The 27455-nt window shown below is 34.7% G+C and overlaps 4 protein-coding genes across 12 annotated transcripts; 1 reads left to right on the forward strand and 3 right to left on the reverse strand.

Annotated features, from left to right (window-relative positions):
- The first annotated feature begins 331 nt into the window (after positions 1-331).
- LOC132058788 (pentatricopeptide repeat-containing protein At3g51320-like) lies at positions 332-9396 on the forward strand. Of its 9 annotated transcripts, none has more exons than XM_059451130.1 (6): positions 332-2029; positions 2366-2442; positions 8253-8347; positions 8581-8678; positions 9042-9105; positions 9240-9396. In XM_059451130.1, exons 1-2 carry the CDS (start codon positions 538-540, stop codon positions 2428-2430), a joined length of 1557 nt encoding a protein of 518 aa, XP_059307113.1. In that variant the 5' UTR covers positions 332-537; the 3' UTR covers positions 2431-2442; positions 8253-8347; positions 8581-8678; positions 9042-9105; positions 9240-9396. The 9 variants fall into 9 exon arrangements, with proteins under 9 accessions (XP_059307113.1, XP_059307112.1, XP_059307116.1 ...); XM_059451129.1 differs by having other exon boundaries at positions 9256-9396; XM_059451133.1 differs by having other exon boundaries at positions 8581-8665.
- Positions 9397-10795: 1399 nt separating this feature from the next.
- LOC132060453 (putative F-box protein At3g16210) lies at positions 10796-11566 on the reverse strand. Its single transcript, XM_059453491.1, has one exon. The coding sequence runs from the start codon at positions 11564-11566 to the stop codon at positions 10796-10798; it is 771 nt and encodes a 256-aa protein (XP_059309474.1).
- A 929-nt stretch (positions 11567-12495) lies between these two features.
- LOC132060454 (F-box protein CPR1-like) lies at positions 12496-14245 on the reverse strand. The gene is made up of 2 exons (XM_059453493.1): positions 14198-14245; positions 12496-12957 (listed from the first exon to the last, which is right to left on the reverse strand). Exons 1-2 carry the CDS (start codon positions 14243-14245, stop codon positions 12496-12498), a joined length of 510 nt encoding a protein of 169 aa, XP_059309476.1.
- On the reverse strand, positions 14218-15645 carry LOC132060515 (putative F-box protein At1g50870). Its single transcript, XM_059453531.1, has one exon. It carries the CDS (start codon positions 15492-15494, stop codon positions 14808-14810), a length of 687 nt encoding a protein of 228 aa, XP_059309514.1. The 5' UTR covers positions 15495-15645; the 3' UTR covers positions 14218-14807.
- Between the last annotated feature and the right edge of the window lie 11810 nt (positions 15646-27455).

Raw genomic sequence — 27455 nt, forward strand, 5'->3', positions numbered from 1 at the left:
TGGGAACCGCATATTTATGTAAGTCCGCATAAGGCATAAGTATCTTGATCCATGTTAACTAATTTCCGTTGTACGCTGTATGTTGGTATACAGCGAAATTTAAACTTTGCCTTGCTAATTTTTTTTTTAAATTTTGATGTAATAGGGTTGAACTCAAAACTGCACAATTTAATTGCTAAGAAAATTTAAAACATTTCAAATATGAAAGCTTGAAATTTAAAACCACTTCAAAAGAAGGGCAATTCTGCGAATTGGATACATTGGATCCATGAATCTGGGCCGTCAAAATTTAGCAAGCCCAAAACTAAAATATATCTCTTCAGAAAAATCCCCTGCCCTTCTTGTTCGTTTCGTTTTTGGTTCCTCCACCCTCCATTGATAAAGATTTCAACTTTCTTTGTAAACATCACTTTTTGGAGTTTTGGGTATTTATTTAAATCTTCCAATTATTAAATTTATCCAAAAACCATACTAAACAGTCATGTAATGGCAGAAAAATCAAAGCTTTCTTCAAATCTGAAACAAATATATATATGAATGGCATCAAGAATCTTGAGATTTCTTGATTCTTGTCAAAATTTAGCTCATTTATATCAAATCCAATCACATTTGATAATAACAGGTCTTTTACAAGTGCAAAACCCTTCATTTTCTTCAAGATTCTTGAAGTTATGTACTCAACATTGTGATATTGAATATACTGCATTGGTATTTAGATGTATTCATTTCCCTGATACATTTACAGTTAATACTGTTATTAAAGCTTATGCTTGTAGTTCTAAGCCAGATAATGCTGTTGTTTTTTATTTCCAAAGCCTTAAAAATGGCTTCTTTCCTAATAGTTTTACTTTTCCACCACTTATGAGTGCTTGTGCTAAAATGGGTCGGGTCGGTTCGGGTCAGAAATGTCATGGACAAGTTGTGAAAAATGGGGTTGATGGAATTTTGCATGTGCAGAATTCTTTAGTGCATTTTTATAGTTGTTGTGGGGTTATTGGTCTAGCTAGGAAGGTGTTTGATGAAATGCCGATGAGGGATGTTGTGTCTTGGAATAGCATTGTGAATGGATATGTTAAAATGGGTGAATTAGTCGTTGCGCAGGAGTTGTTTGATGCGATGCCGTATAGGAATTTAGTTGGGTGGAATGTCATGATGAATGGGTATTTGAATTCGAATAATCCCGGGAAGTGCTTAAAGCTGTTTCGAGAAATGGCACAGAGGGGATTGAATGGGAATGATGCAACGATAGTCATTGCGCTTGCTGCTTGTGCTCGGTCAGCTCGAATGAAAGAAGGAAAATCTGTTCACGGGTGTGTTATTAAGGCATCTAAAGATTTGAATTTGATTACTAGTACGACTTTAATCCATATGTATAGTAGATGCGGAAGAGCAGAAATTGCTCGTTTAGTTTTTGATCGGGTATCGGTCAAGAACATTGTCTGCTGGAATGCAATGATTTTGGGGTATTGCATTCATGGAAACGCGAAAGATGGGCTTAATATGTATTCAGACTTGCTGAGTAGTAAGTCAGAAGGTCCAGATGAAATCACATTTGTTGGTGTCTTGTGCGCTTGTGCCCGTGAAGGAATGTTAGCAGAAGCAAGAACACACTTTAGTGACATGAGTGATGTGTTTGGTATAAAGCCCAGTTTTGCACATTATTGGTGCATGGCTAATATTTTGGCAAATGTTGGCCTAATGCAAGAAGCAATAGAAACACTGAAGAACATACCAGTGGAGAGCAATTTGCCACTGGAATCCTCATTGTGGTCTGAATTACTTGGCTCAGCCCGCTTTAGAGGGGATGTACTTTTAGGGGAACAAATTGCGCATAAGTTGATTGATCAAGATCCCAAGAATTTTTGGCATTATTTATTGCTGGTCAACATTTATGCTGCAGCTGGTCGATGGGATGCAGTAACTCAGACAAAGGAGAGGATGAAGAAGAGAGGAATAGAAAGAACACCAGGTTGCAGTTTAAAAGACGTGAAGGAAATTGTTCACAACATGTCAGCGACATTAATTGCAGGTATCTTTTTGTTAGCTGGTGTCTTCTATTTACCTGTGGAATAGCCTTTGCTTTTAAGAAAAAACCTAATTACATGCATGACCCTATATATTCTCATACGATGTATGTTCGCAAAGTTTGTGTCCTACTTTCTGTGAATATATTGGCTGGGAACTAAAAATGATACTGAAGAAATAATTATATACTTTACGGGAAGATCATCATTGATAAACTTACTTGTTTGGGTTACTTCTTTATTTTGGTAAACTAAGTTTTATTCTTCATTTAAGACGTTATCGTTTATTTAGGTGCAATATGTAGATATTAGTGGTTAATGGGTGTGTCTTTATTGCACAGGTATTCAAAACCTTGTTCTTTGTGGTACACATTCCAAAGTCGCCAGTGTTTCTAACTTTCTATGAATAGGCTCATATGTAAGTGGCTTCATATATGATGTGAAATTTCCATGCTATTAAGTTGTTATAGCTGTGAGTGGTAAATGATTGATTTGAATTTATCTTTTACTCAATTTATTAGGGAAGTCTTCTTCTCTATGCTCAATTAAATAGAAGAAATTGGTTGAAGTACAAGTAAATGAAGAGCAACTTACTTGCAGTGTGAGTTGCTGTACTCAAGTAAGAGCAAATAGACTGTTTTGTGGCTAATTTAACGGAAAAGGGTCAGATTTTCCCTTGGTACTCTTCGTTTTTTATGCCGCTTCTGTCTCGACACGGGACGGCTGCGGGAGCGGGTGTAACAACTAGAATTCTCAACACAAATAGATATATAATCACTTATAGCCAAATTACAACGGCAACACTCAAACTACTGAATTATAATAGAAAATACTGAAATAACAAGTAACTAAGGATAGAGATAAGAATGGGGATGAGAAGTTAGATCCTAAGAAAGGGGATGAGAGGAATAGACAGTTTCTTCATAATACGCATAACCGTATATCTCCTGCCATGCCCTATTTATCAACCTGGATCCCAAACATAGCCACTTAATTCGGTGTTGGGCTGCTCTACTAATACTGGCCCAGGCCCATTCATAACAATACCTCCGGCCCGAAAAAGAACCTTGTCCTCAAGGTTCGAGAAGTAGAGCCTTACATCAGTAGCATCATTGTGTAAAGTTGGCAGCAGAACATATTCAAAGAACCGTCTCACATGCTTTGAATCCGTGATAGACCTTGCAGGACTCTGGTGTCCAAAGCATCCCTTCAACAATAGACCAAAATGCAATGCCATAAAAGTAGTCTCATAGCTTGCTTCTGATAGAACCATAAGATCTATACTTGCTTCTTTAAAGAATTCTAAATCCATCATCTTGTGGATTCTGTCCGAGGTGAACATTCCCAACAAAAATATTAGCATATCGGGAAATACTGAAAAGAAATCCTCAGTCCCATCCCACCACATATCAGAACTAAAGAGTTTGGATGAAAAAAGCATTTGCTGGAAATTGACAAACTTATTATATGGGCCCTTTTCCCCTGCAAATTTTCCAACTGAAAAAGTATGTCCATTGGCTTCACCTAATCTTGATGCAATGATCCAGAGAGTAAGTTCTTTAGGAAACTTCTTGCTTGCCTTGTTAAATACCTTCTTATCATTCATAAACATGTATACCTGCGCAAGAACAAAATATTGTTCTTCACACAATGGATAATATTTCCCTGCCTTTTGAATCACAAGTCAATCATCTTGCACAAAGGCCAACTCAACTACAGCTTGCAAAAGCCCCAGGTAATCTAGAATATGCTCCATAGCTTTCCTAAACTCATAACCTTTGTTTGATTGATCGTCCCTTAGCTTTGCTAGAACACAAGTTGTTGTGTTACCAAACCGAAGTAACCAATCCTTGTTCACTCAGGTAGCTCCCAATTTCCAGTAAGTTATTGCCAATGTCCTTCCATCGAGGACCTTTGTAGAGAGTTCCATTGTTGTCCTAAAAGCATCAGCAATTAGGTGCATATGGTGAGCACTAAAATCATGTTCTAAAGCCTGAGTAACGATATAAGACACTTCAAGTGGGGAACTGCCAATCCACAATATTCAAAATACGCAGAGGCAGCACTGAAGAGGGCTCGCCAAACTGTCTTGACGTTTGCCACTAAAACCTCATATGTAACATCAATAAATCCAGCTAAAACCAGTGTGTATTCTGATATGTGCAAGCGAAAATAAGAAAGCCTTGAAACTTCAACTTCAGAATCATCACTAGCACTATTAAATACTTTCAGTAATATTTCACTAAACTCCCAACCAATAAATTCAATTTCGTCAATGGTTTCACTGGTCTTGTAGAAGAGCAAATAAGAGAGTTAGGATGGAAAAAACAAAGTCCTAGGCTATCCATAAATTTAGGTCCCAATGCAAAGACATCAAGTAAGATATGCCATTCATTTTCATGTGCCAAATTCACACACTGAAAAGAGAAAACAAACAGTCCCATGCTTGTTTCTTTCTTATTGTGGTTATTCCTTTCCCAGTGATTATAAAAGAGATTAAAGATACGAGAAATAGTCACTGCTAATGCAAAATCAGATAGCAAAATGGAAGAATGCATACACCATTGCTGTCCGGGATCCCACACTTGAGTCATTGGGTTAGAAGTCACATACTCTGGATGACCTTTTAGAGTTGAGGTCGTAGAATTTATCCGTGTAGCCGGGATAATGGGGTGTCCAAGACGACACAACTCAGTTTCACGCTCAGTTATAGTTTGATTTAAAAGACACTGGAGACCTGGAATCTGAGACTTGATAACAGACTCTAAATGTTTTGACAAAACTTTCCCAAGATGTGCTGAGTCTATCACATGAGCAAGTTGCTGTAAGATTGGGCAAAAAGCCTCTGGAATCAACTCCCTTTCGGCATTTTTAGCTTCCTTGAATAGGCCGGTAGTGGCCGCAATCTCTGAGCCTTCAACTTGCACTTTCACATCGCTTTGGGTCTCAGATTTCCCATCCTCAGGAGCAGATTTCATCAGTCTTAATGGCAGCAACTTAGTTTCACATAGACAGGAACTAACGTCGAATACTTGGTCTTCGGCAATCACTGAAATTTCCTGATCGTCGGTAACAACGGATGATTCCTCTACCAACTCCGCTACCTCGACTGAATTTTCATGTCCTACTTTATGGGTTTCCATGTCGTCAAGAATGTCAATGGCATTATTATCTCCATTAGAACCGTTGGCCGAAGAAGCTACGTGGATAGATTGCTCTGGTAACTTGTCAAACAGCATGCTCTTCACTGAAGTGCCATCTATTAGACCTTTGTTCTTCTCAGAAATTTCCGCAAGCCCAACCATAATTTTAGTGAGTGCATCCTTACGAATAATTGCAGTTCTTTGAGAAGATGTATCAGACATTTGGTGGGCAGAACCATAACCCCAAGTAGAGACAAGAACGGTTATGAAATCGCAGAAGCAATTTCTCTGTGAAATGCTTCCTATCATAAAATCAGCGGCGGATTCGGCAAAAAAATACAGTGTATATATGGGGTAGATTTTCTGTGTTTATGTTCATATATTAACTTTTGAACACCCTAAACAAATGCAAAAGGTTAGCTCAAAATTGTCTCTAGTGTTCTAGGTTTGATTCCGATTGACAATATTATTTTTAATATTTAGCTTTAGTTATTTTTTCGAACCCCCTGAGTGAAAATCCTGAATCCATCACTGCATAAAATTGGTCATTTCGATAGAGCCACCGGAACCATGCTAAAGCATCGCCATCCAAGTAAAATGATGCGAGAGACAACTTACAGGCATCAGCGATGGAGTAGAACTGAAAGTACCTTTCATTGTGTAAGATGCATGCTTCTGGGTTACAACCACTGAAACGGGGTAGTTCTATTGCAACAACTTTCGGAGAGATCACCGGAATGTCAATAGATGATAGGCAAGAGTTAGTCATGGAATTCGAATCGATGAAAGCACCAATGTAACAACCAGAATTCTCAACACAGATATATATAATCACTTATAGCCAAATTACAATGGCAACACTCAAACTACTGAATTATAATAGAAAATACTGATATAACAAGTAGCTAAGGATAGAGATAAGAATGAGGATGAGTAGTTAGATTCTGAGAAAGGGGATGAGAGGAACAACCAGTTTCATCATAATACGCATAACTGTATTTCTCCTGCCATGCCCTATTTATCAACCTGGATCCCAAACATAGCCACTTAATTCGTTGTTGGGCTGCTCTACTAATACTGGCCCAAGCCCATTCATAACAACGAGATACGTCTCGGATACGGTCAACCAACTTCAGATACTTTGACCGGATTCCATGGACAAATTTAGGGGGAAAATTGAGATTTTGATTTCTCAAAATGAAAGGTAAAACAGATTTAAGACATAGGAAGTGGCATACCGTCAACATTATAGTCCTTTTGTCTTATATTCGTTGCTTCATGTTTCAGGCCAAACAGAGAGAAACCAAGAATTCAAGGGATCTTTTTCTTTGTAACTCTATTTTTATTATTTTGAATTATTTTTATTATTTTGAATTTTCTTAGCCGAATCCCCGCACCCGTATCCATATCTGGATCCGCACCCCCGAATCTTAAAACTTATATTTTGCCGAGTCCGCCACTCAGATCCGTACCCATATCGGATACCCGCACCCGAGTCTGAGAAACTTAGGCTATACTTTTTCAATGTATTTGCCCTTGCCATCCAATTTTAGGTCGTATTTGTCCCTGTACTCTAAAAAAGGGGCCATATTTATCCCTACTCTGATAAATCCTCATGTCCCACCTTAATTTTCCTATGTGGCACCGACGTGGCTTTTTTTTAAAATCAAATCTACTCACATTGTGAAGCTATAATGATGTTAAAAATGGGTACCCATCTCAAAGTTCCAGATGAATTGCAAAAGCAGAACACAAGAATAAAAATCAACTAATCTCACATGTAAAATCGTCCAAACTATCACTCAAGTTGATCCATGAAGGTGAAAACAAAGAGCTTTCTGCTCAACAGCTCAAGTGCTGCAGTGATTTTAAGCTGTTAACCATTTGTTTACTTTTAAAGATAAAGTTTGCTTGAGATTTAGGAGTATCATATTCTTTTGCTCAGGTAATGCTGTATCTTTTTAGCTGCTAACTATTTGTGTACTCTTAAAGATGAAGTTTGCTTGGGAATTTAGAAGTGTCAATTCTTTTACTTAAAAGATGATAATTTATGTTTTTCTTATGATTCTTTAAAAAAGAATATAAAGCGTACCATGTGTTAAAACAATTTAGCTACATACTTTTGTGCTAAATTTATGTAAAGCTTTCCACTTGTGCACCGGAAAATGCTAAGTCTAACAAAAGGAGTTAAAGTTTTATCTCCATTGTAGATCATAAGTTCGTGCTCAAGGCTGACCTTGATGATTGCCTATAATCACAATCTGCCCTAAGTGGTCTCTGATTTCCTACATTTAAAAAAAAAAAAAAAAACTGTCTCTGACATTGTTCTTACAAGCAGTCTATTGGCTGTCAATAAATGGAACACTGGGTCTTTTAAATAAACAGAACTGAGATTAGTTCATCATTATTGTGTTGTGTTCTGCTTTTGCAATTCATCTGCTTTCCGGTACCTACTTTGAATGTAAGATTAGCTTAGACCTTAAACAGATACCCACTTAATCGTTTATTGTTAAGTTACTCATTTAACGGAGTAGGATAAATATGACCTTTTTTTTAGAGTACAAGGGCAAATATGTTGAAAAAGTATAGCGAAGGGCAAATACAGCTTACTTGTGAGAGTACAAGGGCAAATCTGACCCTTTTCCGTTAATTTAACTAGTAACACCTACTCTTATTTCAATTTTGAGTTTGAGTAGACTTGGGACAAGGACTTCCATATTACATATAGTATGATATCATAGTTACCTTTCTCTTTGTTAGAGTCATTTTTTAAACTGGAGGTAATCAACAGAGCTAGGTATAAGCAGGCCTTTAACCATTTTAGCTTCGGGAATTTGACAAGCTAGCAAATGTTGTGTTGAATGGTACATCGAAGAACAAGTTATATAGTCCAGTCTTGCCTCCCTTTTTAAGCACACTAATCCTGTAAAAGATTAATGCTCGACTATTTCTCTAAGTTAATTTACCCCACAATCAATCTTGGAAATTCTGTGCCAAACTTTAAATGGGTACTCCCTATCTTAGAATTCAAATTCTATGAGCATAACTAGATATCTTACTGCTATTTTCTTTGTTTGATATCCAGCTTCTTTTTGAAACTTTGGGCGCTAATGAAGAACTTCGAAATGCGTGAGATGCAGCAGCTTCAATGGAAGCTTTTGAGAAAAGCTAAACATCATGGTAAAGACTAGATAAGTACCTACATGCATATTTGTCAAAGTATTTGTACTTATCCGTATCCCGAATCTTAAAATTTAGATCATGAAGGATCCAACCTCTAGATCCGCACCCGTATCGGACACCCACACCCGAGTTCGATCAACTTAGATAAATTGTATACCTTTGAAACGATCAAAATTAAATTTTATACCTTTGAGATCTCAGGATCTTGCTTATTATTCTTTTCGTCTCAGGGAGGCTGACTTTCTTACACACTTAATGTCTAGTGCTGTGTCCTTGTCCGAGAATGACTCAAAGTACATATATGCGGCGCTCCTGGTATGCTTTACTGGTATACCCCAACTCCCTTGTTCATCCGTTGATGTTTTTCTGTTATAACAAATTTTAAACTGCGCCAGACATATGGAGCTCAAGGTACTTCACTGGACAACCCCAACTCCCTTTTTTATCTGTTGATAAATTTTTCCTGTTATAACAATTTTCAGTTACAAAATTCTTATTAAAAACAATACTAAACTGCAAAAATGCTTATATTCAACTAAAAATTGTGATTTATGATCTCAAATTTTGACTTTTGTTTGGACTGTTAATGGATGTGCAATTCCTAATCTTGAACGTCCTCGTTACCGTATTTTACTTAGATAAAGATTTTTGATTCACAAATGATGCATGTGTGTTTTGTTATGACATGCAGATATGGAAGACGGAAATGATCGAGCTCTGCACCCCGCCTAAGGAACAAGAGTTGGCGTGTTTGGGTATAATACTAAATTGAGCATTATACACACATATATATTTTTCCTTCCGCTGAATTGAGGAGTAGTTGGGCTTTTAAGTAGCTTTGTCTGAACAAGAGTCTAGAGTTTTTCAATGAATCGTCATTCTGGTGCAGTTTTGCTTCCAAGCAGATTGCAGGTGGATATTTGAGCGGATTTTACTTGGGCCAGGATCCCTTGTGCTAGGTATCTTATTGGTGTATGACGTGCTGTTCGACACTGAAACAGTAGTTGATGGGAGAAAGAAAAAAAAGGGTCACACAACATCTCGAGGACTTTGATTTCAAAATGGATTTTGGAATAAGGAATGACTTGAAGATGGAAAAAATGAGGAGTCACATCCAACTTTGGCTCACTACAAGAAACATTAATACTTTACCCTACCGGAGGCAGGGGTATAAACTGATTGTGAAGATGATATGAAGAAAGGGCAGAACCATTAAACTTAATACTTTACTGTTGATGCTGGAAGAAAAAAACTTGCACCTAAATCAAGGACAGCGATATGGCTATTCTTGGTCCAGAGATGATAGATGATGTTACTGACTTACTGGTGGACGGAAGCTTTTATAGTGGCAGTCGCCTAGCTCTCTTTTTTGACAGATGATAAATGATGTAACTAGTCATAATTTCTTTAGTTAAGCATTCAGTTTATGTGGTCACTGACAACTATATAAGTAAATCATGTACAAAATCTGTCATTGCATGGTGTGCTTACTCGGTATATTTTGACATCTCTGAAATGGTTTGCGATTCTCATATAGTTGCATTTCATCGTGCAGTCGATTGGTATTAGCCTGTGAGGTCACTGGTCCTCCTGGTAATATTGAGCAGGACAATTCCAATGAAAATAAAGAGCGAACGATTACTGATTTCTTTTTAGTTTTTTCCCCCCTTCAACTTCTTGTAATTTAGGAATGACAATCACATGACAATAATGATACAAATGCATGTCTAGCAGTGGTGTATCCCTTTAGTAGTCTAAACTCTAAAAGGTACAATTGCCTATTCATCTATAAATGGTGTGTGGATGAACAAGTAAGTTTAATGGAGGAATGGCTAGCTTCTTGTAGTTGTATGCCATTATAATAGAAAACTACACTGCTTCGTAGCAATTAGTATAAGACTAACAAGCACTAATAAGTAAAAGAGAAGATGGCGTTAAGTTAACCACTTCTTTCTTAGCAATGAAGTGGATTGTCTGAGAAACTGAAATAAGCAAGCTGACAGTTTTGGCGATAAATTTTGAAACTTAAAAGAAATAGATAAACTAATACTATAATAAGAGTAAGAAGTTGTAACATGGCAACTGAAAAAAGAACAAAAGTTCCTTGATCATACATAAACAAACTAAATAAGTGATTTTGGAGAGATCAAGCTTCTGTAAAAGCAAATCCACCCTGAATGGCATGAAATAATCTAAGTCATCCTCTGGATGTCCTAAGTGAATGCCCCCCACCACACTGCAAATATGGGCACCGGAATAGCACTTCACCATCCGCAAACCGATATTTCAGTATGGCTTTACAAATTCGTGGATCATCTATAGTTAACAATGAATTCCAAGATTCCTCGACACCATCGCTTTTCAATACCCATAACTTTAAAGTGCGCTTCCTCTGATGAGGAAAAGTAGAATAAACCAGAAAGCATTCCGTCCAATTCGCAAACGCTACAAATGTGGTATTTGCTCTGGCAATGGTATCTCTCCGTACACTTCATTTGAAATATTAAATGAGACCAGAGAATGAGTTCTTGAAACCTCAAAATAACCAATCCAATGAAATGCATTATTTACAAATGCCAAAGTGGAATCCATACCACACATTTGACTGCAACTTCCAGTATGATGTTTATCAATATTTCTCCAGGAACCACTTCTCAACGCGAAAATTTCACCAGGTTCTTTTCTACCATCTACGAGATAGCGAATTTTTAGGATCTTATAGTCACCACTGGTGGATTCATAACCCAGTCCCAAATTATAACCATGCAGTGGAAATTGTGGATCAGGAAGTACTACTGATCCTCTTCTGGAAGCGTTCCACAACATAAGTATGGAGCGTATATCATTACTATTTTCAGTAACACAGATAATAACCAAGCCACTGCAAGAACAATAGACTGCACAACGCCGTGGTTTAGAGGCTGAAGGGCAATCAAGTTTTTGTACATTCTCAACCAGTTGAACCAACGATAAAGAACAACAATACATGGATGATATACCATCCTTAGGGCAGCGTTGGTGAATAATAAGTTTTTTTGAATCTCGATCACTCTTGGCATGATTGAGATGCTTCATCGTAAAGTAAGGATCAGAGGTTAGTGCCTTCCAATATTTTGAAACACATTTAAATTGAAGAAGAGACCGCATGGGTAACCTACCGAGGATCTCCATAAGTATTTCTTCTTGGAAGTGAATTTCCTGATCAACAACATCCATTAGCTTTCTATTATTATTTGACCGCTTCTTAACTTTCTTCCCTTCAATTAGAAATTTGTGGTTAGGCCCATTCATGAAGACACGGTTATATTATGTAAAAATCTTGAATATTAAATTATATAACCACGTTTGGTTAGCCACAATAATCATAACTTAATTCGGGCGTGGCTAGAAAGTTAACCACGGTATTATCGAGCACGATAACTTTATGTTGTCTATTTAGCCACAATTGATCATTACTAAGTCATTTTAAAGGGCGTGTATATAAGAGAGAAACGCGATAGATAATTTGAGACGGAGCAAGTAATATTTTCCAGCATTTTTCTGGTACCCATACATAATTAAGAGAACAACGAGATACAGTTACTTGATCCACACAATTCGTTTGAATTATCTTTTGTGCAAATTTCAATAGTACAATGCTAGGGAACAAATTTGATCCCTGACGTTATGAGAAACAATGCACTCTCTTCAATTTCCCACATTCATGAAGAATAAGCAGTACATCAGAGCAATTACAACAAGCTATAGCAGGTAAAATAGACTAGGCCGGGTTAACCACTTTTTTCTTAGCAATGAAATGGCTCATATTGATTCTCTATGAACATGAAATAAGCAAGCTGACAGCTTTGGCAAATAAAGTTTGAAATTTACGAATTGGAGTGCAATAGATAAGTAGAACTAATAAGAGTACGAGGCTACATGAAAACTGAAGAAAAAGAAGAAAAAAACGAGAAGTGTCTAGATCATAGATAAGAAACTAATAAATAAGTGATTTTGGAGAGATCAAGCTTTTGTAAAAGCGATTCCATTCTGAATGCCACCTCGAGGCCATAATACAAAAAGATGTCCTACATGCATTCCCACGACATTGAAAATGAATGCACCAGAATAGCACTTCACCTATGTTTAGGTTGGACATTATAAATCTAGGGATTTTCTAGAATAAACAATGCATTCCAAGATTCCTTGCCCCCATAGTCTTTCAATACCCACAGCTTAAAAGTTTCCTTTCCCCAACAAGTAGAAGTAGAATGAACACAAAAGCATTCCAATATTGGAACACCAACAGAGATGTTTCCCCTCAAGCATAATATTTGTTCTGGCAACGGTATCTCTCCATACTCTTCATTTGAGATGGTAAATGAAACCGTAGAACAATTTCCAAAAATTCCGATCCAATGAAAAGCCTCATGTACAAATGCCAAAGAATCCATACCAAACAACACATTGGATTTGCCATGAGGATGTTTATCAGTATTTCTCCAGGAGCCACTTTTTAACGGGAGAATTTCACTAGGTACTTCACGACCATCTATGTCAGTGCGAACTTTAAGGCTCTTATAGTCACCAGTAGTTGAGTCATAACCCAATCCCAAATAAGAATCTCCCTTCAGTGGAAATTTTGGTTAGGAACTACTATTGATTCTCTTTGTCGAGGGGTTCCATAGCAAAAGAATGGAGTGTTTATCATTAATATTTTCAATAACATGGATAATAATCAAGCCATCGAAACAACAATGGAGTGCATAATGCCATGGTTTAGAGCTTAAAGGGTAATTAAGTTCTTGTACATCCTCAACCAGTTGAATTGACAATAAAGGACAACAATACATGGAATATATACCATCCTTAGGGCAATACTAGCTAATAAGAAAATTTTAGGAATTTTGGTTATTCTAGGCATGACTGAGAAGCTTCTTCTTAAAGTAAGGATCAGAGATTAATGCCTTCCAATATTTTGAAACACTTTTGAATTGAAGAAGGGGCCGCAAGGGTAACCAGCTGAGGAAATCCATAAGTATTTTCTCTTGGAAGTGAATTGTCTGATCAACAACATCCATCAGCTTTGTATTATTTCACGGCTTCACAACTCTTTCCCTTGCAATTAATTACAACTGTACAACCGTCTAATGTTTTAACAAATGTTAACCGCGGTATTATCAAGCATGGTAACCTTATGTTAGCCTCGGTTAACTATCTTTTTGGCCACAATTGATCATTACTAGAAAAATATTTTCCAGCATTTTCATGGTATTTATACATAATGAAGAGGCAAAGGACTTCACCTATTACCCACTCTTATGACGTAAATGTATCTTGAAAAAAAACAATGAGACTAGATAGAGATATAGTTTACCACCCAGTATATTCCCACGAGTGGTCTGCTATCAATTTTTTGTCCGTTCCAACGAAAAAGTGGACTCTTCACATCATATGGCTGGCATTAGAACAACAACACACCCAGTATATTCCCACAAGTGGAGTCTGGGGAGGGTGGGTATACACAGACATTACCCCTACCTTTGTGCAGGGGAGGTTGTTTCCACATAGACCCCAGAAAATCGTTGTGAAAAATGGTTTGAAAGAAATGCAATAGTAAAAGCTATGATAAAAGAATTGAAGAAGGAAAAGTAGTGACAGTACAAATAATTAAAGATAACCAAACTAAAACAAAACGTAGTAATAGAATCGGAGCATAAGTTACAATAACAACAACATACCCAGTGTAATCCCACAAACGGTCCGAGAGACTTCAGCAAGATCGTACCTTACCTCTACCTTTAAGGGTGAGGTGGTTCCCAATAGACCCAATCGGAGGATAAGTTAATGCTACTATAATAGTAATACCACCAGTAAGGGAATAGATAAATGCTCCAGATTGCCATCATATGGCATTGTACTCCAAAAATATTCAAAAACACTCTCCAGATCTTCCAGGTAAGCAGTATGTTTCTCCAGGAAAAAAAAAAAAAAAAATCTTTAGTAAATACATCTTGAAACTTAAAAACTGGTAAGCAATAGATAAACTAATAAGAATACAAGGTTACAACATGATAACTTAAAAAATGAAAAAGAAAAAGTGCATCGATCATACCTAAGAAACTAATAAGTAAGTGATTTCGGAGAGATCAAGCTTTCTGTAAAAGCGTATCCATTCTGAAAGGTCTCAAGTTGAGGCCATGATACAAATGGTCCACTGGGTGTCCTAAAGGCCCACCCAGGACTTCCAACAAACATGCAGAGGAAGAGCACTTCACCATTCGCAAACCTATATTTCGGTAGGGCCGTAGAAATCGAAGGATCTTCTATAGCAAACAATGGAACCCAAGATTCCTTGACAAAGATACTCTTTCAATGCCCATAACTTAAAAGTATACTTCCCCTGATGATGAGTGGTAGAATGAATACAAAGCATTCCTTCCAACACTGAAACGCTCAAAACGGGTGGCCCTCAAGCTTAACATTTCTCCGGTGGCAAGGGTATCTCTCCGTACACTTCATTTGAAATACTAAATGAAACCACCACAAAATACCTTTCTCTTGAAAGACCGATCCAATGAAATGCCGCATGTACAAATGCCAAAAACTGCATAGCAAACAACAAATTGATAAAGCCACGAGGATTTTTATCAATTCTTCTCCAGGAGCCACCTTTCAACGCGAGAATTTCACTAGGTAAGGATCTACGCAAGTCCTGGCGCATATGAAGGATCTTATACTCACCACTGGTGGAGTCATAACCCATTCCAAAACAAGAACGGTCACCCACTGGAAATTCTTGAGCGGGAAGTACTACTAATTCTCTTGTGGAGGGGTTCCACAACAAAAGATTGAAATTATCCCGAACCTCGATAACAAAGAAGCCATCGCAACAACAAAGGATGTTGAAGCTGGTTGGTTTAGGGTAGAAAGGGCAATCAAGTTTTTGCACATCCTCAACCAGTGGAAGAGACGACAAAGGACAACAATGTACGGAAAATAGGCCATCCTTAGATATTTTGGTAATAAGAAGCTTTGGGAAATCTCGGGCTTGATTGAGATGCTTCATCTTAAAGTAAGGATCAGAGATTAATGCCTCCCAAAATTTGGAAACACATTTGAATCGAAGTAGAGACTGCACGGGTAACCTGCTGAGGATCTCCATAATTATTTCCTCTTTCAAGTGTATTGCCCTGGCCTAGATAGAACAAGAAAGATAATTGTGTTAAAAGTATTAAGACATTGAATTGTTTTTTGATTATTACTACTAATAAATTTGAATACTGAAATTACTCTAGAAGAAATTGAATGAGACTAAATTATTATTTATTATAAGTTAGTAACACAACTTACCCTCCGCTCAACCAAATTTGATTTGGAGATGTGATTAAGCTTTTGATTGCAAACAATAATTTGATTAGCCTTTTTTGTTTTCTTCTTCTTCTGTATCTTTGGCGCACAACTACTACTATTTGCTAACTTCTTCTTCATCTTTTGCGATTAGTTAATTAATTAATTGATTGCAAAGAGGTTTCTCTGTATGTGGCTGCTAGCTTATAATCTAATCGTGACTGATAGGCCGGTTCGGGTCGGATTCTCCTATCCTTATCCTCAACATAATCCGGGCTAGGACGGGTCCAGGTAATTTAGTGGGTCAGCTTAGGGTGTCAAATGGGCGGGTTGGGCTGAAATTGGCCCAATCAAATGAGTTGGAAAGGATAAATTGTCAGTTAATATTAACCCAAAAGTTACGGCAGCTGAAATGGCTAAAAGTGTTACCGTCACGACTCGCCCAACTTGACCCAAATATTTTTGAAGGGTCTATTTTCTAGAAAAATACATTTTCGTGAAAAATATTTTCTAGAAATACGTTTTTCGCAAAAAATATTTTCGCGGATTCTTCGAAAATATTTTCGATGATAAATATTTTTGAGCAAAACATTTTTTGTGAAAAATATATCCCTTCATATCAAACACACTACAAACTTATAAGATAGCTGATACAAAAAAAAAGTGTATACATAAAAAAATAAATAAAGTAAACTCAAGCAATACACCCAAATTTAAGTAAATCTTAAAAAACGGGCTAAGATTGAGCCTAAATTAGAATCACTTTAAAATGAGATATATTGGACAAAATCACCAATGTAAAATTATCTTGAGTCCAACCCATAAAATTTTGGGCGGTTGGGCGAATCACCTAATAAATTTGACACCCTAGTCGTCAATTGTCACCCTAATCGAAATTAGATCTTTTTTGCTTATAACAATGAAATATTTATTAAATATCAATGTTGTGTAACAACGATCCGCTATAGTAGCCAAAAACAATTTCGAACCCAAGAATGCTGTTATAGAGAGTTTTAACTGTAGAAGCAATTGAAAGTTTGTATTTTATGTATGCATTTCGTAGCAAGATATATTCGTGCAAAGCACAAACATAGAGACTAGTATTATAAATTTGAATATTTTCAAGTGAAATTACTCAAGTAAGCAACAGAGGAGGAATGTAGTCCGTAATAACTAAAACTGGTGTCAGAATGAAAGGCACAAATTTCACAATGTTTTGTAGCTTTTTGTGCATGGTTCAAGTAAGTGGGTTCTAAAACAATTTGAACATGAGAATACACCTAGAAATTGAATCTAAGTCCAACCAAAAACGACTAGACTAAATTGTACCTGATCAACCAATCCAGTAATTTGTCGGACACAAAATTCCAGTAATTTTAGATCACAAAATCATACTACAATGAAAAACCAACGAAGCAGTCATTTTTCTTTTTTCTTTTTTGAATATATATATCTTCATTGAAAAATGGTTATCTTTAATGTTGTTTATCATCACCAATCATATAGGTCCAACAAACAATTAAAAAAACTCAATTGTTAGTAAGCAACTTGATCCATAAATAAGAACTAACCCGATCAATATCCATCTGGTCTGTATATTTTGTATTGCTAATAATTTGATTGCAAACATTAGCGTTTTTTGTATTTGCAACGGATTTCGCTTTGAAAAGATTGGATTCTCTATTTGCCAATAGCTTTCTGTCATGGCCATTGGACTTCTTCTTCTTCTCTATTTTCATCTTTCTGTAATTGCAATGTTAGGGTTTCTATTCCTATTTGAAAAAAAATCCTTTTCTGTGTGCTTCAATTTGAATGCTAGGGCTTTTTATAGTGCAGAGGGAATGCCCGGAGAGTGGGCCGGTTCGCCTATAATATCTCTGGCACGGTTAGAACTCCGAGCATAAAAAAAAAAAAAAAAAGATGTAGCCAGAGTTTGAAAGATAGATACCTATTTGGAGAAAGTCTATCTTATAAAAAAAAATTGCTTTGCCGTACTTTTGCTCGAATAGACATATTTTTGCTACCAAAATTCTGCCTTGCGAAATCAAAATTCTATCTTGTGATTTTGTTTAAAATTTTTGACTGAGAGGGGTTCGAACAGTTATGGCCGATTTACAAAGGACTTTCATCTAAATATGAAAGTGACACAAATCAAGACTATTTTCTTCTCATTTTAAGTAGCATTATTTTCAGTTGATTTAATGGTTATTATTATCAATAGAAAAATTCAAGGTTCTGTGGGAATGAAGATGCATTAAATTCGTTCTTTTTCAAATTTTCTACTATATGTGAAGAAAATTATGGGATACTAAAGTCAAAGGTATATATGTATGAATCTTCCAAAGGAAATAAGAAAAATAAATAGGCCAAGTTATAAATACTAACTTATCATCTTTCTAATTTAGCACTTCCCCGTCTAAAAATGAAAAACGCTACTATTAATTACGTAATGAATATAGTTTTATGTACAACTAAAATCTTTTAATTATGGCACTTTATGTAATTGTGAAATAAAAAAGATAATATATCAAAATTCAGAATAATATTTTTTGATACATTGACCTTCATACTTCGAACTGGTAATAGTATTTGGAATAATCACTTAAAAGATGTGATGGGATGAATTAGGGGTGTCAAATTTGGTAAAAAGGTGATGGCCGATCAACCAAATAAAATTTTATGGGTTGAAATTTCAAGATATTTTCATATTGGGCTGATTTTAGCCCAACCCAACATAGTCCATTTTAAAGTGATCTCCAAATTAGCCCAATTCTAGCCCATTTTTACGATTTATCTCCAACTTAGCCCAATACTAGCCCATTTTTAAGATTTACTTAAATTTGAATTTATTGCTTGAGATTTACTTTTTTTTTTTTTTTATGTACACATTTTTCTTGTATCATGTATCTTATAAGTTTGTGGTATGTTTAATATGAAGGGAAATATTTTTCACGAAACATGTTTTCCTCGAAAATATTTACCACGGAAAATGTTTTCCTCAAAAATATTTTTCACGAAAAATCCGCAAAAATATTTTTCACGAAAAATCCGCGAAAATATTTTTTGGGAAAAATCTTTTTCTAGAAAATAGACCCTTCAAAAAAATGGGTCAAGTTGGGTGGGTCATGACCCAGCCCATTTTTAGCTCATTTCAGCCCAAGTAGCTTTTGGGCCAATGTTAGCCCAACCCATTTACTACCTCAGCCCATTTTGATTGGGCCAATTTCAGCCCAACCCACCCATTTGACACCCCTAGGATGAATGAAATTCCTTCATATTTAACCAGAGATTTTGGATCCAAAACCTAAAAATAAAAAATAAAAACTGATAGAGAGTGGTTTCCCTTAAATGAGCCTTCTATAGCAGCGCGGATTCAAATTGGGTGGACAATGATTTTTTAGTCTGCCATTTAATTAAGTTTCCATAAAAAGTTTTAGCTATGAATCCATTCTTAAATGTATTCTTTTAAAATCTGTGGCTAATACGTTGCTAATAGAAATGATGATGGATTTTTAGTACTTACTCTGTAGCAATGGATTTTATTCGTTGCTAATTTCTGTTTTTTTGGTTAGTTGTATATGAAAAAAATTTATTCAAAAAAAAAGCATGTCAAGTTTCCTGCCCCTCCTATTTGAAGGTTATGGGTTCAGGTCACCCAAAAGCAAAATGGGAAGCTCCTAGGGGAGGGGTAAATTAAAAAAAAAAATCTCAATATATGTCAAACACCGACTCATTTAATTCCGAGACTTCTTTCTAGATGCATACTTTCCATACTGCCAAGGAAGGAATTAAACGCGAGCATTGCATTAGTAATTGTTTTCTTTTTTCAATCTTAGTAAGCCAGTGAGAATGTTCATCTTAGCGCAGGGATCCTGGTAGTGGTCACCACAAACATGATCATAGCTAGCTATGTGAAGAATTTATTTTCTAATCCATCATTAGAATTATTTATACAACTTATGATGGAATATGGTTTTAGTAGCCAAAATCTAACTCCATTTGCAATTGACATTTTACTTATTACCCTTCTAATTCATGCCCTTTTTACTGGGGTATCATATTTGTGTCCTTTATATATATATATATATGACTTATATGGTGGATATGTTCTCTTAAGATTCAGATACTTAGATACTTCACTATAGTATCTTTTTTTTTAGTATGTTAGATAATCTGATTCCACATGTTAAAACTTAGATACTTTGCTCTCCTAGGTGAATACTGAAAGATCTGATTCTATAGGTTAGACACTGTGTTCCGCCAGGTGAATGCTTAAGAGTCTGGCTCATTTTGTGTGCAAAACAAAATTAAATTTGGATTCTATTATCCTAGAAGATTATTCAACCTCTACTGAACCCTAGATTTTTTGTTGGGCAATTTTCATACTCACACAACATCTAAATACAAAGCATGCTAATGCATGTTAGGAGTGAAAAAATATTGTTAATATCTCAAAAAAAAAATTGTGGGAAAATCAATTAATCAAACGTTACTTTGTAAAGCAGTAACACACCCTTGCTTCAAGCAATTATCCATTAGTGAATAGCCTTGAAATGGCTTTGTCAGTTACAAAAGTTAGTCTTCAATTGTAACAAACAATCTATATATATTATAAAGCTAGGCATAAACAAGGTAATGTGGCACCTCTCTATGGCCTAGAAACACATTTATCTTTTTTCTCCTTTTTTTTGGCCTATTTCTCATTATTTTTTGGTTTATCTTAATTTAAAAAGTCTAAAGTGCCTAAATATTTACTCAATTAATTAGGGGATGGTAGTTACTCAAAGAATGAAAGAAGAAAACTAAAGACGTTAGTTTTCAAGCCTTCACATAATTTTTTATTAAATTTTTAGTTACAAATGCTTCATTATAAGTTTTAAATGACACTAAGGCCCCGTTTGTCCATAGATATCAAAAAAAAAAATTCACTTTTTTTTTGAAATTTTGGAGTTGGAGTTGTGTTTGGCCATAGTTTTTGAAATTGTAGTTTTTGGTGAAATGTAGTTGTAAAAAGTGAAAAAAGTGAAATTTTTTGAAAAATAAGTTTTTTGTGTTTGGCTATTCCGCAATACAACTTCAAGTTGTATTCGGAATTCTCATGGCCAAACGCTGATTCGGAAAAAAGTGAAATTTTTTTTTTGAATAAAGTGAATAATGCCAAACGGGGGCTAAATTCTACATACATAATGGCTTGAGTCTCTTGAGTTTTCTATAACTTTTTTCCCTTCTCCTTTAATCATTTTCCCTATTGCCGGCTCTTCTATAATTTAGAGATGGAATTGGACTATTTGAGAAGACTGTAATTTAAGTATTTAGTGAAAGAATCCGTTACTTTGCTCCGTTTCTTTTCTCTTTATGATGGAAAGGTAGAATTTAAGAGTATAATTTAGTGTACAATATAGTGGTAGAATTCGTTCATTTCCACTTGAGTTACAAAGGCAGAATACAAAGTTCAAGTGTGAAAATCAGTAAACAACCAAAAGAAGACTTTCTCTTATTTCAAGGGACTATCATTCAGGAAGAAATGAATGGTCAAATATGGAGCCTCTTACAGAAAGGATTTCTGGCATTTTAATAATGATTTGGTCAGTTTTCTCTCAAGACAAGTGATTATATATAGTTTTTTGTACTTTGACTGATAGATTAATAGTAGGGTTCGTCTACTTGGAAGGTGATAATTTTATCGCACTGCTTTTTGTGATTTTCTAACTAAATAGGTTAAAGAACATATATGCAGATTCTTCTCTTATATTTGTTTTTTCCGGATTCCAGTGGAATTAAGTTCAAGTACTGGCAGACTATATAGGCAGCAACAAGATTAAAGTACTGGCAGACTATATATATAGACATAATTTGAGTTCATCCATCTAGGAACATGCATTTGCAGAGCTTATACACATGAAATTTCTTTTTCCTGATTTTTTTATCCCAAGAAAGTGGATTTTAATTATATATCAAATTCATGTCACGTTAGGAAGATATGTGATTCATATAATCGAATTGATCAGCCACAGATTTCATTTCTTATATTTTACCTCATTAGATTCTTCTCTTATTTTTTTTTTTTTTGGACTAAGGAAGTAGATGTTATTTGGTCGATAAAAGAAATGAAGAGCAAATTTAAGCTTTATACTTTCGGAGTTACTCATTTCAACTCATAATTTTAGTTTGAACCAGACTCTATCACTTACAATGAGGTTGAAGGTCACATGAAAGTATTACAGATATTGAATTGATTGGCTCTTCGGAACATGAGATCGATAGTTAGTAAGGACTCATTGGAGATTATGCCTCACCATTTCTTTTTTATTCTGCTCAAAGGATCGTTTATCTAGCTTGTCAATGCTTGAACAAATGGTTCTGAACTTCTCTTGTGGCACCCCGCATATAGCTAACATACCATCAAGCGGCTTTCTGTGATTGCTTTACCTGATAAAGAGAGAAGCTTTACATCTTTACTAATGCCATACACCACAAATAGGACATATGATTCCCTGAGATTGCATGAGAAAAGATACCAGAAGGTTCTGGATTGTAAGAAACATAAAGAGAATCTATATAAAGGAACTCCAGAAGTTTTGAGGATAGTAGCAATAGAGTGCAGAAGATCAAACTTAACTGTATTCTACTTTTTGGTTTTTGGTGTAAATAGATTTAAACAGAAGATACCTTTTTTTTTTATAAGGTAAAAGTATTATTGAAAGAAAGGTACTAAGAAGGTACACCAAATTACATCAGAAACAGACAGGCCTGCAAGAGTAACAGATTACAAATTTCCAAGAGAACCCAAAAAGTCCATATACTGATCCATGTTCTCTAAAATGCTCTTCTTACACCATACAAACAGATTGAGCAGACAAAGGTTCTTAATTCTAGAAATATGATTCTTTTTATTCTCAAAGCAAGCAGTGTTCCTTTCTCTCCAAATAGTCAAGAAAATACACAAGGGAATGGTCCTCCAAAGTTGCTTCTGGCTAACATGTCCCAAAAAAAATCAAAACAGTAATATTTTCTAATCCATATAGTAACTTTTTAGGCTATAACTCCCAAGGTATGTTTACATGCCGACTTTTTAACCAAGAAAGAGTAGTAAAAATAGATTCAAATCAACACTTTAACACAGTATTTAAATGAGCGATTAAGTTATTCAACAACTACATGTTCATCAAATTTTGTTATACTTCAAAGAATTAGTAACTTTTCCTTCAAAGAAAAAACGTAACTTTTTCCCTAATTAAAACAGAGTAACCTGTTTTTAAATCAAAACAGTTACTTATTAATCAAAATAATAACCTTTTTTTTGAAAAAAAAAAAAAAATCAAAACTGCAACTTTTTCTCTACCTCCAAGGCTATTCAAAACTGATTATAGCAAAGCAGTTCCTACGTATTATAAAGTTCTCATTAACCTTCCCTAAAAAAAATATGCAAATGACCATAAGTTCGAGTGAAAAAATTGTGGTGATCGCATGTATACGGGCACAAATAACAAACAAAGAACACAAACCCTTTTTTACTTTAATTCTTGCTTATTAACTCAAATTAGCAGACCTAAGTCTTGCCTTAATCTCAAGAAAAAAAAGAGAGTAAAGTGAGTCACGTAATGGCTTCGCACATAGGCAGAACTGAATTAGTTTTAAAGATGCAAGTGTGTTAGTGCAAGGAAGATCAGTACCTGTTTTAAATGTGACATAGGATGAATATTAACTTACGGATCAAACTAGCCGTGCATACAAGAGAAAACAACAGGCTGAAAGAGTAAATTCAGGCCAAGTTTCATGACCCAACAAAATGATCTTTTACTAACACATATTTTTACTCATCGTCCTTAAGCTCAAACAAAGTTAATAGAGAGATTCCTCTTGAATAGTCGACTTTTAGCCTTCTCAACACGAGATTTAGCTCTCTCAAGTGGAGACCCACAATCAGCCTTTATGTTGTGCTCACTGTCTATTACTCTTTATGTTATGTTCACTGTCTATTTTAACTCTATCATGTTATTGATAATTCTTAGACTTTATGTTATGTTCACCGTCTATTTTAAATCTATCATGTTATTGATAATGCTTAGACTTGAGTATATTTAATATTTATATATATCTTATCATGTTGGCAGACTACCTACCCAACGAGTAACATTTTATATTAAATTGAACACATTATTGTGTCCTCGTGAAAGCAATTGGCGCCCAACAACTTGCATACGTTACCTTCTTATTTATAGAGTAACAGGAATAACCACTATGTTCTCCAAATTTTGAATCCTTTACCAATTTTATCACACATAAATTGATGAGGGATGTCCCCGCCATTGTCTGAATTTGTTGCTTCATCAATTCTGGCATCCATATGCGGTGTCAAAAACTCTATTTCTCCTTACGTAGAATAGCTAGCCTATCGAGATGATTTAAACATATAGAGATCGATATCTTTTGCTGTGTGTCCATTTTAACTTGTAATAATTGAAAGAAAATGCGATTTTTGTATGTAAAAGGGGGAAAGGTCGATTTTTGTATAAAAATGGGTGAAAAGCAGGGCTGGGCATAAATTACTGAAACCCGAATTACGGAATCCAACAAGCAATTTTGGTAATTCCGAGTCCGGGTTTCGTACGAGATATTAATACCGTTTGGTATTCGGTATTTTCCGAATGACAATTTATTTATTGAATAAAGGTCCACTCCTCGTTAAAACCCATATATATACCACTAACATGCCCATCAACTTTTTCTGTCTTAAACATTTAATATTAGCTTGGATGCAGTAATGCCAACAGTAAATTTGCCAGTGCGTAAACTCTAAAAAGAACTCAATAGCTGAGCTTCTTTCATCATATAATTTAGGTTGTTTTGTAGATTCATTTTTGGAAAAAGTAATCAGCTTTTTATAGTATGTTTATGTAGCATAAAAAAATTATGAATAAAGTTGAATTTGATCATTGAAACCTGATTGTATATTTGTATTGTTTCAAATTGCAAAAGTCCGATTGCATATATTGACCGAAAAGCCCTCTAGAGATCTTCCTCTCTCACAGAAGTACTCTCTCAAATCGAAAAACCGTCACCTTTGATTTTCATAGAAATCTTAGTGTTTTAGCCAAGAAATCTCGATAAACATTACTTGTAAGGGTCCTATTTTATTGGTTCTTGGGTTTATTAAGTGTGGATGGGTTCAAGTTCATGGATTAATTAGCCATTATATTTGTCTTCTTCAAATACTCAACTCAATTTTTTTTCTTCTCAACTGTATCACTTGCAAAAATTTGTTGTTTTAATCAGCTCTTAGACGCATTTACCTACCCTTTTCCATTGCGCCGTCTTTTTTGGATAGTAACTTCAATGCCCACCTATTTTTTCCTTCTATCTTAAACTTTAGTCCTTATGAAGAGAATTGAGAGAGAAACCTCCAAATATAACTAAGAACTTTAGCAATTAGACAAGAAGGTCAAGAAAAATTTTGAGTTGAACTTGGGGTGTGTTTTAGTGGAGGAACATTTAAATAAAGAAGAAAGGTTCTTTTTAGCTTTTGGAATTAAAAATAAAGAGAAATGTAAAAAAAAATGGGGTTTTTTTTTTTTTTGTCGTTTTGGCTGCTTAAGTGGCATGTTTTTACAATCTCACACGCGTAGAAGAGACTAAGACCACTTGCTATGCCATGTGGCAGCTCGGGAGTGTTTTAAACTCATTTAGCCAAGTTTGCGGGTGTTTTTAATACTAGGCATAATTCGAGGACTAAAGTAAAAATCGGAAGAGGATCCCCTCCAAGAGGGCTTTGTGTCCATTTGTCAAGTGCCCTAATCTACTTACACCTGTACACAATTAAATCTAAGGGTCAAAATATGCTTAATTAAAATACCTCCTAAATCATGGTTAAACAAGAGTTCTGTATTTTATTGGCACCATATTCGTAGGCCAAAGTATTGGATCAGTTAGCTTTTTCCTTTTTATGTGCAAACAATTCTCTTTTTCTTTTTTTTTTTAAGTTAATTTCATGGTTTTTTGTTAATTTCATTGTTCAAGTCAAATCTCCGGAAAATGATAAATTTATACCTCCTAATCCCAACCTCGTTCAAATTTAATATTCTCGCCATCTCAAAATGCTTGTCACGTTTTGTCTTTCGAGAGTCAAAGTACATGAAATTTAACTAACATTTTAAGATGTATATTTTCATCATATTGATATGAAAAAAATTATTAACTTACAATACTTTCGTATTTTTTTAATATATAAATTTTAATTTTAATATTTTAAATTAATCTAATACAATAGTTAAACTAAGAGTACAAAAAAAAAAAAAATCCAATCTTTTTCCGAAAGAAATACCCACAACAAGATTTTCACCGTTTCATCTTGCCATACTTCTTAGTTTAACATTAATTATGATTTAGGAGATATATTAGTTAAGCATATTTTGACCCTTAGATTTAATTGTGTACAGTGTAAGTAGATTAGGATCGCACTTGACAAACTAGACACAAAGCCTCCTCTTCCGTAAAAATCCGCTCATAAATCTTATCATAACTATATCATGTAAACAATATTCAGATACCAGTTTGGTAATGTATGGCATCATCTTAGCCCCATTACAAAAATCATTAGTATAAGTTTCGAAAAATACTGTCAAAACCAAATTCATATGTTGGGAGGTTTTCAAGAACGAATTACATAACAGTAATCCAGAAATATAAGGCATATCAAGTCTAACCAACACGTAATCAAGTAACCCTCTGTTTGATCCATTTCCACGTAATAGTAATATTTATTCATAATCAAGCCTAAAGTCATTTTTTCCTTCATAATTAATGACTGATAATTATAATGACAATTCATTCCTCTGCCATTTGATATTCAATTGTATTTTTTTTCCCCTATATATATATATAACCTCTTATTGTTCTTGTGTTGTTCTTTTTTTATTGCATTAATAATATTTCATGTATGTTCTTATGTGTTAAAATTCTCATTCAGTAAATTAATTAGTTTTCGATATCTTCTTATTATTCTTATTCGTAACTCATCGATTTTTGAAATATATTATTTCGGAAAAATAAGAAGATCAATGATGGACATATGAAAAGAAAACTAGAAAATCACTACAGGAAGATTTGAGGCCAAGGACAATTTTTTTTTTTTTTTTGTTAAACTTGACTTTGCAAAATAAGTTATTTGATGATCTCTTTTGCATCACATGCAATGTATCTAATTTTCTCATAATCTGGATTGTTAGATGACTTGATTTTATTCATACTTACGGTTTGTTTGGTCTTTAAAAAAAAAAAAAAAAAATGACTTGATATCCTCTTTGTTCGTTTTTTTTTTTTTCACTGCATAACTAATTCTTTGTTTTGTTTAGTAGGTGATTATTAAATATGTGATAAACTATCAAAGGATTGTCTACATAAATTAATTGATAATTTTTTTTATTGCCATTATTTTTGCACGCTAAAAGATTTTAGCATTAACAGATTATGCCAGAAAAATTAAGTTGTATTTCTAAATATACAACTAAAATTGAATTGAGTGTTTTTTATTTGTACAGTTAATATAGCTATAAAATGAAATCTACAAAATTTTAGTTTTAATTTTACCTTTTTTAGTGCTCTTTAAAACTTATACAAAAAATACATAAATTTCATTGATAATGTATTAAAAATGTATACTATGTAGAAGTAGATACTGCAAATAACACAACTGTATTATTAGCTAATAGTCTAACACAAAAAAAATGTTGGCAATTTTTTTTCCATAAAAGAATTATAGTATCCAATTTCATTAGTG

This window comes from Lycium ferocissimum, chromosome 6 (assembly GCF_029784015.1).
Source record: "Lycium ferocissimum isolate CSIRO_LF1 chromosome 6, AGI_CSIRO_Lferr_CH_V1, whole genome shotgun sequence".
NCBI classification, from domain to species: domain Eukaryota; kingdom Viridiplantae; phylum Streptophyta; class Magnoliopsida; order Solanales; family Solanaceae; genus Lycium; species Lycium ferocissimum.